Source organism: Caretta caretta, chromosome 5 (genome assembly GCF_965140235.1).
Source record: "Caretta caretta isolate rCarCar2 chromosome 5, rCarCar1.hap1, whole genome shotgun sequence".
NCBI lineage: Eukaryota > Metazoa > Chordata > Testudines > Cheloniidae > Caretta > Caretta caretta.
The window spans coordinates 97,026,636-97,041,644 of NC_134210.1; the positions used below are offsets into that span (position 1 = coordinate 97,026,636).

The 15,009-nt window shown below is 40.6% G+C and overlaps 1 protein-coding gene across 1 annotated transcript in view; it reads right to left on the bottom strand.

Moving 5' to 3' along the window:
* Positions 1–2,063: 2,063 nt before the first annotated feature.
* Positions 2,064–15,009, bottom strand: part of LOC125637150 (proprotein convertase subtilisin/kexin type 5) — a 305,277-nt gene continuing 292,331 nt past the window's right edge. Inside the window, exons 31-37 of the mRNA XM_075128725.1 lie at positions 13,584–13,820; positions 12,777–13,007; positions 10,473–10,650; positions 9,814–10,028; positions 7,455–7,555; positions 4,254–4,440; positions 2,064–3,599 (exon numbers count right to left, since the gene is read on the bottom strand). Of these exons, the coding sequence (XP_074984826.1) occupies positions 3,190–3,599; positions 4,254–4,440; positions 7,455–7,555; positions 9,814–10,028; positions 10,473–10,650; positions 12,777–13,007; positions 13,584–13,820 (1,559 nt within the window). The 3' untranslated portion in view covers positions 2,064–3,189. The remainder of the gene's footprint in view (positions 3,600–4,253; positions 4,441–7,454; positions 7,556–9,813; positions 10,029–10,472; positions 10,651–12,776; positions 13,008–13,583; positions 13,821–15,009) is intronic.

Sequence of the window (15,009 nt, forward strand, 5' to 3'; positions counted from 1 at the left end):
CACCTAAAGATTAGGCAGATCTGTACCTACAATGGGAGTTAGGTGCCTAAATACCTTTGAGGATCTGGCCCTCAACCTCTACATTGTGCTTATAGTACAGACTGTCTTTAGAGCTAGGTGCCTAAATATATCCCATTGGAGTTAGGCGCTTAAATATCTTTGAGGATCTGGTGATAAGTGACTTTCCCAAAGCCAGAGAAGCAGTCCAGACTAGAACTGAGAGTAGAACTCAAAGGTTTCTGGTTCTCAGGTGTACTAAAACCACTGTGACTTTTATATCTACTCAAAAATATGGTCCTACTTGATTGGCCAGTGAGTTGCAAAATAGTAGTTTAAAACAAATCCCTTTTTAAGTTACAGGAGTTCAAAAAGGAATATTGTGCAAGATGTTTCCGTTAGTTTGTCATTCGGGTAATTTTGAACACACCAGCCTTTCTTCATAAGAAAAAAAGAAATTGTTCCCATGCTGAAACTGAAAGCCCATAGGCTGCTCAGTTCATACATATTTTTTACAGCAGTTCATACTCATTATATTTAATACAGCTCATACATATTTAATACAGTCCATACATTTTTTTTTTACTGGGGACAGCTTAAAATAAGCCTCTGAAATTTGATAAGGGCAGTTTCAGGTTAAAGCATATTCTTACAGCCAATTTATACAAACCACTACTAAAATAAGGGTATTGTTAAATGAGAGCATGTGAACAGGAAACTGTTTGAATAGTTGTTTTTCTCGGTATGGCCTTTCAATTATAATGTTTTCACTGTTTTTCTTATTCTATCCTTTGTTTTGTTTTGAGAACTTTTACCAAGAATGAGCTTTTACTTAAAGTGATTTGTCAAATCTTTATTTTCAAAGTACCTTATTGTTTCATCTTTTCCTATAATTATAGGCCATTGATTTATGTTTGGCAATATTGTAAATAGTTTTAACCCTTCCCCTGTTCTGCAAGTAAGGGTTTATAATGAATAGGGCTGGAGGCCAGATTTTCAAAGCAGGGGACAATAGATACATAGACAACTGCCCACTTTTGTATTATAAAATAAGATGTGTAATTAATCAGCATGTGCATCTCCAACACCCCACTTTGACAATGAGGATTTAAATAATTAGAACCCAATCCAAGATTGCCATTGACTTCAGTGGGCATTGGATTGGGTTTTTATGTAGCAATGCATAAAAATGCACTAGGACCAATAGTGGGGGTGGGAAATGGTGGAAATGAGGAAAGAAACCTGAATTAATGATTTTTTCGCTTTAATAAAGTGAATGGGCTGGTGATTTGACAGTCCTAACTTCACACAGAATTTAATATACTACCTAAACCAAATTGTTAGCTGAATTTGCTAGGCATAACATGTAGGTGATAGTACTTTTGTAAAGTGTTCCATAGCATATTTTACATGGAGTCTATATAGCATCAGACATGCATAAATAGGGGAAAAGGCAGGTGTTCCCTATTCTGAGTTAGGTGGGTACATTTCACTTGGCTCTAAATTCCTCCTGTAGGGGAGATCCATGGTAATTGTAATCCATTGGGACTACATACCTAGTGGCCCAGAGAAGATTTAAAATACATGAGTGCACCGTGAAGGAGCGAAATGGGCTCTGCAGAGGTGTTTTGTTAACCAGCCAGTAAATGACAATAGTAAGAATATTGGAAATATACTGAAAGTCAGCTTCCTTCAGGTCATCACAAGTATTTCTAAAGCTCTCCTATCAGTGTTAACCAAAAATACTCTAAGTGTACTATACACCAATTGTGTATTGTAAGGAGACTATTAAATGCGTTATCTAGGTTTTTATATGGCATCCCTTACCGTAGTATCTGAGTCCCTCACAAACATTAATGAATTACCAATCCCATGCGATAGAGACGTATTATTAGCTGTGATTTACAGCTGGGGAGCTGAGACTGAGAAAGTAAGTGATTTGCCCACAATCACATAGGAACTTCGTAGCAGAGTGGGGCATTGAACGCAAGTCTCCTGAGGCCTAATCCACAGTTTTAGCCAAAAGCCCATATTGCTAGTGAATAACAACAACCTTCTCTGCATGCTTTTGTACAAAGATTTAGTTTATTCTTTCACAACAAAGGAACCAGGTTTAGCATCTTCTCATATAATGCAATAAATTATACAATCTATAATGATGAAAAAAAATCATTGTCTTCCATTGTTTCATTTAACATTTTTCAGTGCAGTGTTGATTACTCCCTTTCCTATTATCTGAACATCCAAAGCCATTTGTGATAGATATGAAAAGTAGGATTAATAAATCTTTTGCTTTCATGTCTGTTCTGTGACAATTCTCTGTAATCTCCAGATTTTTCCACATACATATTTATAGACTAAGCACTCCTTTATACTAAGTCCAAATAAGTCTGTAGAAAATGAAACATTGCTTAAAATATATACTCACTAAGATCAAAATTAATCAGGAGTTAATGTCATATAATATATTTCAGATATATTTTATATCTTTTTGTTTCATTCAAGTCATGGCTACAATACATTCTACTTGGAATGGGGTCAGAGTGACCTCAAATTTTATCTAAAACTGAATGTCTGATATATTAAATCTTTGAGGAAATGCACTTAAAGGTTATAGCAGTGTGTCAGATTTTGGGGAGTACCAGTGCTTTGGATAATACCATGGAAGGAAAAGAGTGTAAAATATGCAAAATCACATATTATAATGTGAACTACAGTACAAACTTTAATCACACAGAAGTAAACAATTAAGTGACATCCTATCCCAGGGACATCTATCATGTAGATAAATATGCCTGTCTTGTTTATATCAGTATATTTTTAAAAGGGATTGACAAGTGCTAGTTTTATATACACCTATGCACTTACATATACATACTGGAAAATATTTTATTTTCACACATTAGTATACAGAAAAAGAATCTTTTAGCCAACCCATTTCTTGAGTGCTGCTTCTTAAAAGACTCATCAAGGATTTATAAAATGTTTTGGAAACAAAAGTTTAGAAACAACTTTGCTTTCACAGTATGTATAGCTAAAATCCCTTTTTCTTAGAATTATCATGAACATAAATTTCTGCTTGAGCCCCGTCATGCAGAGAAAAAAATATTTTATTCCCCTATAAGCTAACTAAATTGATTTAATGTAATGAGAGAGGCAGCGAAGAGGGAAAATACACAAATTAATAAAAAATTATCTAAATGAATAACTTTCATCATCATATTCCAGTTCATCTTCCTCCTCATCCTCCAGAAGTCCATATTTAAATTTACGATAGACTGTGCCATCCTGGCTCATATATACAATATCATCATCCTCTTCTTCGTCTTCATTATCCCAGTCTTTATACTCAGTCACTTGATCATCTTGATAGCTGGTGCTCTCATGGTGGTTACTCTTGTAAGAAGAGAAGGGTTTTGAGTGATCTGTCAGCTTCTCGTACCCACATCTGTTTACTGTCTGGGCTTTGGCTTGTGATCTTCTCCAGATGAATGCAATGGCTCCAATGCAGAGGATCAGCAAAATGGAGGTAGCAACAAACAAAGCAGTTTTCCCTTTGCTTTGAGCTGGTAGGTTCAGAATGGTCTGTAATACACACTCATCTGCAAGTTAAAGGCAACCAAAAAAACGTGAATACCATGACATACTTAAAGTGGGGACTTTGTTTTAGGTGGAAGTTTATGTATTCTGTATAATAAAACATTTAAACCCATTAGCAATTTAAATGTTTTGGACCGAATTTACCTCTGGGGTAAAGCATTGTAGCTACTTTGAGTAGCTATCATGGGGTTACACCAGGGGTCAGTATGCATCCGATGAAGTGAGCTGTAGCTCACGAAAGCTTATGCTCAAATAAATTGGTTAGTCTCCAAGGTGCCACAAGTACTCCTTTTCTTTTTGCGAATACAGACTAACACGGCTGTTACTCTGAAACCAGGGGTCAGTTTGACTTGAATTTAAAATGCATGCCTCAATTTGCCACCTATTTACACAAGCATTGCCCATTCAACCAGATCATGAAACACTCTGAGAAGACTTGGAAGCTGTCTGTTGGGATCTGAACCTTTAAAATAGCAGCAGCGAGTGAGAGTATCTAGATACTCTGGCAATGGTGTATTAGTAATGGATTTGTATGCAGCAAAGTTCTGCAATGATAATTCTGCAGCTCAGAAGAAAATCAGTTTAAGAAACAAAACAATCACCCAACAGGGCACAAGGTCATTAAATATCAGCATTTCTCTTCATCTCAGTCCTACCTTGTGTTTCACTGCAGTCACAGCACTCCTGGGTTTCTGTGAGATTAGAACTATCACAGCACTTCACACAGCGGCCCTCGTCTAGGTAGAGTTTCATGTTAGCTGGACACACAGTGCAGTTGAGGGGTCCAGGCCCTTTACACTCTACGCAGGTATCATGGCATTTTTCACATTCGGATTGGTCTCCCTGGAGATACAGAACAAAATCAAACCACATTTGCTTTCCTTTTCTGTTTCAGCACGGATCTGGCAATCCTATGCTGTTGTAATCTGAGGGGACAGATTCTGGTCCCATGGACATCAATGGCAAAATTTTTTGGGACCGGGATTTAGTCATAGTGTTTAGGTGATGGCCACCATCTTTGCTGATACGCCAAAGAATGAATGGGACACCTCCAGAACTAAAAGCATGAGCTACTACATCTTGAGTTAAAGAGCCATGGCACTGTAACTGGGACCTGTAACAACTCATATCCTCTGTGAATTGACACAGAGCAGGAGCTGTAATACATGGAAGCCACGAGTGGCTTCCATTTAGTTTCTTGGTGAGCTGCACACATTTTCTGTAATTTCTTCTGTCATCAGCAGTGACAAAAACAACATTGAAAACAAGGCCCCACAGTAATGTAAAACTCTGGAGTATTTTTAAAATGTAAGCCTCCATTCTTTAAGCGTATTGCAGCTCAATTCCCTTAATAGTTATTTTAAATGTGACAATCAGCAAATAACCACATGGCCTAGCTCATTTCATTGACATGGCAAATGATTCTGACCTGCATCCCTAAGGCTTGTGTTAGAATGACTGGATAGAACAAGTAGTTTTCCCTCTTATCCTTCTTTCTTATCATCGGCTGGCTTGTGGGGGACAGATCCTGTGAAGTGTTGAATGCCCTTGGCAACTGAAGGCATTAGCCAGCACCTCATAGGAGGCACTCAGTTACACACAGATCCGATTCAGTCACAGCATAGCTCTGAAACTTACTTAGAATGTAAGCTTTATGGGGCAGGGACCATGTCTTTGTCCTGTATTTGTACAGTGCCTAGCACAATGGGACCCGGGTCTGTGACTGGGGCTCCTAGGCTCTACCACAATAATAATAATTATTATTAATTATTTGTAATAATTTAATAACACAGCCTTGACGGAAACCGCTCAGTAATACAGCTAGGATAATTGAGGTGGGTAGAACAACTGGGTAAAGATACAACAAAAAAGAAAGGGTGAATTAAATCCATCTCCTCTGGAATCCTTTGGAAGGAAAGGTAAGGTAAGGAAATGCCTGTTCTAACGCCTAGTGTAAGGGGACTGTTGCCCCCTTACTAAAATTCAGTGGTAGTGCAAAGTACCAAGGTAGTGCAGAAGCCAGGAAAGTTCCCCACAATAGCGGGACCATTCCCCCGCTTACACTAGCACCCATTCCCACACATCTCAACTATCCCTCATTATAGGGGTCATCTCTCATTTGATACCCTCTGTTTTGCACATACTCAAGCCCTGATTGTAGTCTGACTTAATCCTGTTTTACAAGGATGGAATTCCATTCATTTCAGAGAATGGGGCTGTTTTGGTTGGCTAGCTCCCAGTACTAAAAGGGAAGGGTTGATGGGAAATCAGGACCCTGAGACTGACAGTCCCCTGAGACTGACCGCCCCAAATGGGGAACAACGGGGAGAGGCCAATGCTCCAGGTCAGCCTGATTGACAGGACGGGCAGGCTAACCAGGGAGTCAGGAGGCCAGGAGGATCCCATCCTCCCTATGAGCTGGAATTGCCTGGGTCAGACAGAGTGGGGCCGAGCTAAGGAGAAAGGAGGGGCCCGAGCTGAGCTGGGGAGCAGAGCTGTGCCAGATCCAGAGGGACCAGAAAAGCAGCCCAGAGAGAGCAGACCCTGTGCTGGGAGCAGAGCTGCAGCCCCAAAGCCAGAGGCACAGTCCAGAGAGAGCAGACTTGCCCTGGGAGCAGAGCTGCAGCAACCAGAGCCAGAGGGGCCAGAAAAGCAGCCCACGAAGCAGGTCAGTGCTGGGAGCAGAGTCACAGAAGCAGCCTGCAGAGCAGACTTGTCCTGGGAGCAGAGCTGCAGCAACCAGAGGCAGAGGGGCCACAGAAGCAGCCCAGGGAGCTGGAGGCAGAGCAGCTGCCGTGCTGAGACAGAGTGGTGTTGCTGGGGCTGGAGCAGTCCGGAGCCCGGTGCAGTGAGCAGCTGTGGAGAGCGAGGGGGACCCTGGGCAGTGGGCCCAGTACAGGGAGACGCCTCAGCCAGGAGGCTCTGTAGGCCAGACTTGGAGGGGGATTGGTAACCCCGACAGGGCGGGGGCGACACTGGGAAGAAGGGTCCTACCACTTAGAGCCTGAGAGCGTGTGGCCATCACCAGAGCAAGTGTCCAACCCATAGCATCCCTGCAGCACAGCCAGGGCCTGAGAAGAAGGCCTGGGACTTACAAGGAACAGACTGTGAACTGCCCTGACATTCCAGAGACACGGTTTGTGATGTTCCCTGCCACAGAGCGGGGTGATGTGTTTCCTTTAACCTTTCCCATTTTTCCTTATTCCTTTTTAAACTAATTGTTGATTAAATAAATTGTATTTGCTTTAAATTGTATGTAATGATCAGTGGGTCAGGGAAGTGTCCAGTGCAGAGAGAGTACCCCGGAGTGGGGACACCGTAGCCCCTGTCCTAGGTGACCACAACAAGGCTGGGGGGTCAAGCCCCCCAGGAATCCTGGGCCCAGCCTTGTTGGGGTTACAAGGACTCTGCCAGACAGGAGAGTGGGCTGGAAGGCCTCCGGGTAAAGAAAGTGGGAGTGAGGAGTCAGATCCTTCTGCTAGCCCATTTTACCAAGGTAGTGCAGAAGCCAGGAAAGTTCCCCACAATAGCGGGACCATTCCCCTGCTTACACTAGCACCCATTCCCACACATCTCAACTATCCCTCATTATAGGGGTCATCTCTCATTTGATACCCTCTGTTTTGCACATACTCAAGCCCTGATTGTAGTCTGACTTAATCCTGTTTTACAAGGATGGAATTCCATTCATTTCAGAGAAGCATTTGGAGCCATGTCTTCTCTACCAAGAGGGGAATAAAAGTAACTTTTGAATTCAGCAAGATCAAACAATGTTTGCTCTGCTTTTCTCGTTTGGGTTTTCAAGTCCATTATTATGTAAATACTTCCTAGAGAAGATGCTTGTGTATAGACAGTACCTCTGCGACTTTGTATTCTCCAGCAAAACATTCAGAGTAGCAGATTCCACCTGCTAGATGGTAACTCCACACACAGGACGTACAGCTGAGAGCTCCCTTCCCTTCAAAGGAAAATAAAGCAATAGTTTTATATTGGAATATGAAAAGTTATCATCTTCCTTTGGAAACTATGATAATCTGCTCCCACCAATTACACAGGGCATTTGTTGTCATCAGGTATCAGTACTGAACATGCTTAGCATTAAGAAGTCTATTTGAAAAGTGCTTGAGCCATAAATTAAGAAAAAAAAATTGTGCCGTTAGAATTTTGGGTGCTCAAAAATGTTTTCAGTGTATATTTTTAAGTTCATTAAATGCTAAAAGATTACTGAGAGAGACAAGCGGTGTGTGTGTGTGTGAAGGTCTATGTTTTATTGAAGAAGAGCTCTGGGTAACTCAAAAGCTTGTCTCTCACCAACAGAAGTTGGTCCAGTAAAAGATATTACCTCACTTATCTTGTCTCTCTCATTTCCTGGGATTATGGCTATAACAATACTAGAAACAAATATTACCAGATATGGCAAAAAGAGCATGAGCCATTTTCCTATTAGTGATCAGATGATTTGCTGGATGCTGTAATGTTTTGCTTCCTTAGACAAGCACTAACAGAACACTTGGCATGCTTGGTTTGTTACACAAACAGTTTAATAGGCAAATACAAATGTTACATGCACATCTTGTGCGTCGTATTGAAGTGGATGGTTTAACATGATTAACGTGAAAATGGGGCTGTCCAATCAGACTTCAAAACTGTTCCCCTTGCCCCCATGTCCATGGCTGTGAGAAAAGAAGAAAATAGAAATGGAAGAAGTGGATAAAGGAGTGAAATTAGTAGCATTGTCTCAACTAGTAAGGGCTAGATTGTCACTAGGCCTAACAGGGCCATGCAGCCCCCTCTCCCAGTGCTGCTGGATTAGGGTTACCCAGATCACAGCACTGGGTTCCATGCGCAAGAAAGGGGCTGTGCTGCTGCTCCATCTCAGTAAGTGTGTGAATGGAGGGGAAAGTAGGGAGGGACCGGGGTAGAGCCATGGCTCTTCCCCCTCAAAGTGCCAATCAACAGAGCTTCACAGGTTTCCGGGCTGGAATAAATTATTTCCCCCCTGTAGCAAGTGGGGAGCAGGAGAAGAACCATGATTCTCCAACTATAGTTCCTCCCTGGTGCTGCTGGGGCAGCACGGCTACATGACAACAGTTACTCACTGGCCATACACTTTTTGTTTTGGAGGATTATTATTAGCCAGTGGGCTCACTCATATTCAATCTCTCTGTCTTTGTGCCCAGTAGTATTAATGGCAAAACAAATACAACATCATGTGTAGGAGACAGATTGTAAATTATAACAATATTTCCGATTCCAAATCCAAGCCAAAAATATTGCTGTTGATTACAATAATTTGTCTGTACAACTATATTTTCATAGATATCAAAGGTGACATTTCATTCTACGAGTTGCTTTCAAATATTATTATGTTGCAATTAACCATCTGCATTCTTCAATGCAAACCTTTATATAGTACATTCTGAGCTACAGAATAGCAACTGGTAGCCATCATTTCAGAAACAAGGAAACCATCTAAGTCCAAGGAGAATAACACTGCCCAGCTCAAAATTGGATAGGGATAATTTTTTTTGAAAATAAATAAATAAGCACCAGGTTGGATTAGAATGGCATTAGTACAAAATGGATGGTGCCTCAAGGTGAACTTCAGCAAATATTTGAGTGTATTTCAAAACAATATGTATAAACATTTTGTCCTACTACCCTTGAACCCTAAACTCTGTGCTTTTAGTTTGATTTATTTCATTAGCTGTCCATTTTCTGCCCCCTCCTTTGAGAATCATTCATCTCTGAAAACTTGGAACCAGATTCTGAAACCCTGACTCACACAGAGTAGTGCCTTCAGTGGGACTGTCACTAGTCACAAAGTAAGGCAGTACTTAATGTGAATAAGGGAATCAGAATTTAGCCCCTTAGCTTCTTACCCCCTTACTGAGCTTGAGTAGTATCTCATTTTGTGAGTAGCCCCATTGATGGGACTACAGTGGAGTAAGTCCTGAGTCCAGCAATAAGCTTGTTTTACAGCACAATTATTAGTAGCCAACAGACTTCTAAAATCTGTCTAGTGACACTTTTGGCGAAGCACATAAACAGAATCATTAGAAAACTGTTCAACTCTCATAAATGAACATGTTTGTATAACATGTAAGTTACCTACTGCACAGTGTTACCAAAACCTTGAGCAGAGAGAGTTGGAGAGAGAAGTAGATTATGTTTTAAAGCCCTTGTGGCAGAGAAGCACATAAGGGAGGATCTTACCTTCGCAGGAGCTGCAGGTAGGGTGGCATCTCTCACAGACATTTGTATCACGATCGTCATAATAATATTCAGGGCAAGAGGGGAGACATTCATTCTTGGAGTGCAGCAGGAAGGAATATGTATCACAGGACAGACAGTCTGTGGGCTGAGGTCCCAAACACTCTTTACAGCTTTTGTGGCATCTCTCGCACAATCCGATGGAGTTTGCATAATATCTGAAAGAAGTTTTTTGAAGAGGTGAAGGTATGAAAATGTTTACATGGTCAGAAAAGATCCATTCCTCTCAGCTATTGCAGAGATTTCATTCTTAATTACTCTTTTCTTTGCAAAACTGCAGTCTTAATGGATGTAGGGTATTCCCTTTAATGCACATGTGCCATTTGGCCCTCTGAGTTTAGCTAAAGAGCAGCACTTTCTAAAACAGGGGGGGAAATTCAGTCACGAAGTAAGCAGATACGCCTGTGGACTAGGACTCAGGAGATCTCACCCCAGCATATCTCCTTGCTGGGAAAATCCTAAATTGTCCCTAAAGAGCAACCTTAATGTAGAGAAATAACATGAGAAACTTTCATCTAAAAAAAAAAGCAGAATTGAAGGCTACACGCTTAACAAAGCTCTTTGTCCAATATAGCTTTTAGTTATCCATCCTGGAGCCTTACCCAGCTGTACAGGCTTGTACGCATCCCTTTCCCTGTTTGTACCAGCCCGATCTGCAGGTATGGCACTGAGTGTTGTGTTTTCCATAGCAAGTCTCACAGGTGCTGTGGCATGTGAAACATCGTCCCTCATCACTGTCAACATAATATCCGTCAGGACACACTTCTACACAGGTTGTATCTACAGAGGGAATAATGAAGAACAAAGGATCACATACAATATTCTCTTCTCCTCATTGAGGCTTGATGACATATCCCATATCAGATGCTATAGCAGAGCCAGAAAGGGAGTGCCCTGCTGTATTAATTATTTTTATGCCTTTTAACTCTCATCCCTTCATTTGTCCGTCTCTGTTTTCTCTGCTTCATATAGACTGTAAACTCTCAGGGCAGGGACTGCATCTTTTTTTAATTCCTGAAAGATATCAAGTGATTATCATATATAATAATAATAATAAATAACCAAAAGCATCTGCAATTTACATCAGAATATACAAAGGAAGCAATAATCTTCAGGAAATTTTATCCCTCCATCTGCAGCACCATTTATCTCTTGGTTTCCCTGCTTTTGATTCTAAATACCTAGCTCACAGTTTTGATGCATATTTGGTCACATCTATCGGATTTATGAGAATTTTGAGCCTTTATAGCTCAATGGCTTTAATCCCGATGAATAATTGAGCAGTTTGGCTGCTGCTTTGTGTGATGAGAGAACACTCTTGCAGTCCTGTCAAATGTACCATGAATATCACAATGTTTCATTGAGATTTCAGAGGGAAATCAGCAGATCATAATTCTGGAATGTAGGGCTAGCTCTGAGTCAGTTAACCATATGGGCTTCAACCTACCCAATGTTAATTAGGGTGAAGGAGAACAAAAACTACTCACAAAGTGAAATAATCTTTCTTGTGTTGTGTGTTTCAATACTCAGGTTACAGATAGGCAAGAGAAGATTTTTTCCTTCCTAATACTATTTCTTTGATATTTTGTTTGCCACTTTCTGGACTACAGGTTGTCTGTCTAGCTATCTCAATCTAAGGTACAAACTGTAATGAGCAAAATGATATTGTTCATTTGTAGTAGAAAGGGGCCTGAACCAAACTATCAGATTTGTACCCTCACAAAGTTGAGGGTTCAAAATCTGGATCAACATCTGAACTTCCCAAAACTCAAAGAATTGTGATTCAGTGTTCAAATTTGGTTCAGAGCTGGAAACTCTGATTCAAGCCTGGGGCTAGCTAATGCCCAGCTCTATTACATCTCTCTCACATTCTCACACTATGCTGACTACAACCAAGAAGAAACGTGTGATTAAAATGGTATTTCTCTGCAAAATTATTTATTTTTGCCCTGAGACAAATTCACCAAATAAATAAATAAATATCAGGATTTGGTCTTACAATAACATTTCTCTAGTTTTGATACAGAAGCTCACTTCTTTACAAAGTTCATCAAAGGCCAAATTTCTTCTAAATGTTCATTTTTGTTTGTTTTTTATGTGCACCTATTCACTAAATACTAAATCCTGATGGACTTTCAATATTCACCCAGTCCTTACTCAGGCAAGCCAATCTTCTGTTCTTTACTTCAAACGTTAAGTTTGCTTGAAATGCAGTCCAACAGAGAATGACCCATTGATCCGGGGACAATTTTTCAGCAAGTCTCCTTAACTACGTCTGTATATCTGTGAGTATATTCTATATTGCACACTCAAAACCTGCCAAGGCATTTGAACAAGCCCACATTTGCATATATACATGAGTTTTATGTGTGCAAAATAGATGTGTTTGCAAAATATGCAGGCAGGGCTAAAAGAACCCAGATGGTTCTTAATGTGATTTTCAAATCACCCACTTGTAATAAAAGCTGTAAGAAAGGACAGTTGAAAGCAAGCAGAGAGTAGGTAACAGAAAAGTTTTAGTTCTTTGTTAGCCATAAAGTGTTGTGATGGTTAGAAGTTCTGCTTTGGGCCTCAAAGTTTGTCAGGTCCAAACCTACATATCTGCCCAAACTCCAGGGCTGGCTCATATGGTCAAGAGATTTTCTTGACTAGCTCCAAAGAATCAACAGGCATGTGTGCATTGTGGCACAAACACCTGAAAGCTACCTGTCATACTTGACTTGCAATGTTCAGATTGGCTTCAGCCTGTTGAAATATGGATCCCATGATCAAATATCTTGACATTTCATGAAAAGGAGCAATGGAAGTGCAGCTTGAAGCACCATGATTAATGGGGATCTGCATATGTCACACATCTTCAAAGGAAAAGACAAAATAAAACCTGGCTGCAGGAGCAAGATACTTACTGAGAAGATGCCAATTTTTTGGACAGCTAAGACACTGATGTTCAGCAGGCCCTGTACAGCGAGAGCACTTCTTGTGACAAGGGTTACAGGTCTGAGTCTGCTCATCGTGGTACTCAGTGAGAGAACAATACTTGGACATCACACAGTGACCCTGGCTGTTCATCACCATGCCCTCTTTACAAGTAAGGCAGGCAGTGGAGGAGGAGCAAATCTGACATGTCCTGTCACACTCTGAAATGTACAAACAGCAAGTATTTCACCACTTTTTTTTTCATTTCAGATTCTTTTTAAGTAGTTTTAATTTGTCAAGTTGCGAACATACACCCAGGGGAATATTTTCATTCAGGGAACTGGAGAAAGGTTTGTGTGTTTGTTTAAGTATTATTTCCTATCCCATTCTTTCTATAGGCTAACAGTTTACTTTCTTTATTGACTGCCACTGCATACTGAGCAGTGATTTTCCCTGAACCATCCCCAGTGATACTCAGTCTTTTTCCTGGATGGTAACCTATAATTTAGAAACCAGTAATGTGTATGAGTAGTTCTAATTATTACTTCCCATGTGTATTTCTTTGCACTTGTCAATAAATTTCCCATGTTGCCCATTCACCTAACTTTGTTGAGTCCCTCTTGGCTTTCTCACAGTCTTCTCTCGTTTGACTAGACTAAATAAAGTCATGTCATTGGCACATTTTGCTGCCTTGCTTTTTCAGGATCAATGGTAAATATATTAAACACCCCAAACACTTTTAATACTATTCAACCAGTTCTACTTAAGACTGTTTCCACATTTAAAAAAAAAAATACCTTGACAATCTTCAGTCTCTGTTTCATAGTAAGTCCCTTCTGGGCATTCTCCAAAGCACTCGCCATTGTGCAAAACAAAGGACCTGCTGGCACACTCATTGCAGTCATCCGAGTCAGGCCCATCACATTCTCTGCAGTCCTCGTGGCAAGGAGAGCAGCTCCTGGAGTCGGCATAAAAGCCAGAAGGGCAATCCGGCAGACACTTCCCATTGTGCAAGAAAAGCTGGTCCATGCATACTAAGGAAAAAAGAAAAGCAGCTGGCTAAGCAAAAGAACAGCTTATTTTCTTTTCCTGATGAAACCAACAAAACCCAAAGGTAGCACCTGCTGCATTACATCTAGGGATGGACAAACTAATTCAGAAAAATAATAAAAAACAAGAATTGTCCTAGAGCCTTTACTAAAATTCAGGCTATACCTAGATTGAGCCTCTGCGTGGAGATGGGCCTATGATGCAAAGTTACCTCTGAATTTAATTCCAAACTTCTCAAAAGTTCAGGGATATTTGGATCTGAACTTTTATTCAACTCATTACTGAAATAGGGTCTGTCTGGAATATTTGCATCCAGATCTGAATTTCCCCAGAGGCTGGATGTATTAGGATATGGAGATATTGGTTGAGATGATCTCTACCTTTGAATTTATTTTAACCTTGTAGTTTAACCTTTTTGTTCATTCCCTTTCACTGTCCCCCACTTTTACACTTCCAGGTTGACAGATAGTTGCTCAATTTTACCTGCCCTTGAAATTCACACAATCATTCAAACTTTGGGGTGAGCAGCCCAACTAAACAGAATCCCCAAAACTTTGTGGTTCACTCATCATTAATTGCATGAACACTCAGTCGGCTTGATTCTCCACTGCTCTGTATCTTGCGTAGCTATTTGCACCTGTATAATGTCGGTGTAAAATGCCACTAGTTTAGAATGGTAGCATTTTGCATCCACCTTGTACCAATGTAAACGACTACCTGAGTTGCCAGGCCGTGGAAAGCCAGGACCCAAGGTCTATAACATGCTAAATCAGGGATGAAGTTAAGCCAGCAGGAATCTCTTGAAACACAAAAAAGAGCAGAAAAAGGAACACCGACCATATGTCATTCCTAGATCTATCTGGTTAAAAATCCTACCACATGATTCTGTGTTCATTAGCACCATCCTGAGTAGCTTAACAATTAAATTAAAAAGAAAAGGAGTACTTGTGGCACCTTAGAGACTAACCAATTTATTTGAGCATGAGCTTTCGTGAGCCACTTCATCAGATGAAGTGAGCTGTGGCTCACGAAAGCTCATGCTCAAATAAATTGGTTAGTCTCTAAGGTGCCACAAGTACTCCTTTTCTTTTTGCGAATACAGACTAACACGGCTGTTCCTCTGAAACCTGGAATTAAATTAAAGTTACTTTTCTCATTTTTGTTAACTACAGA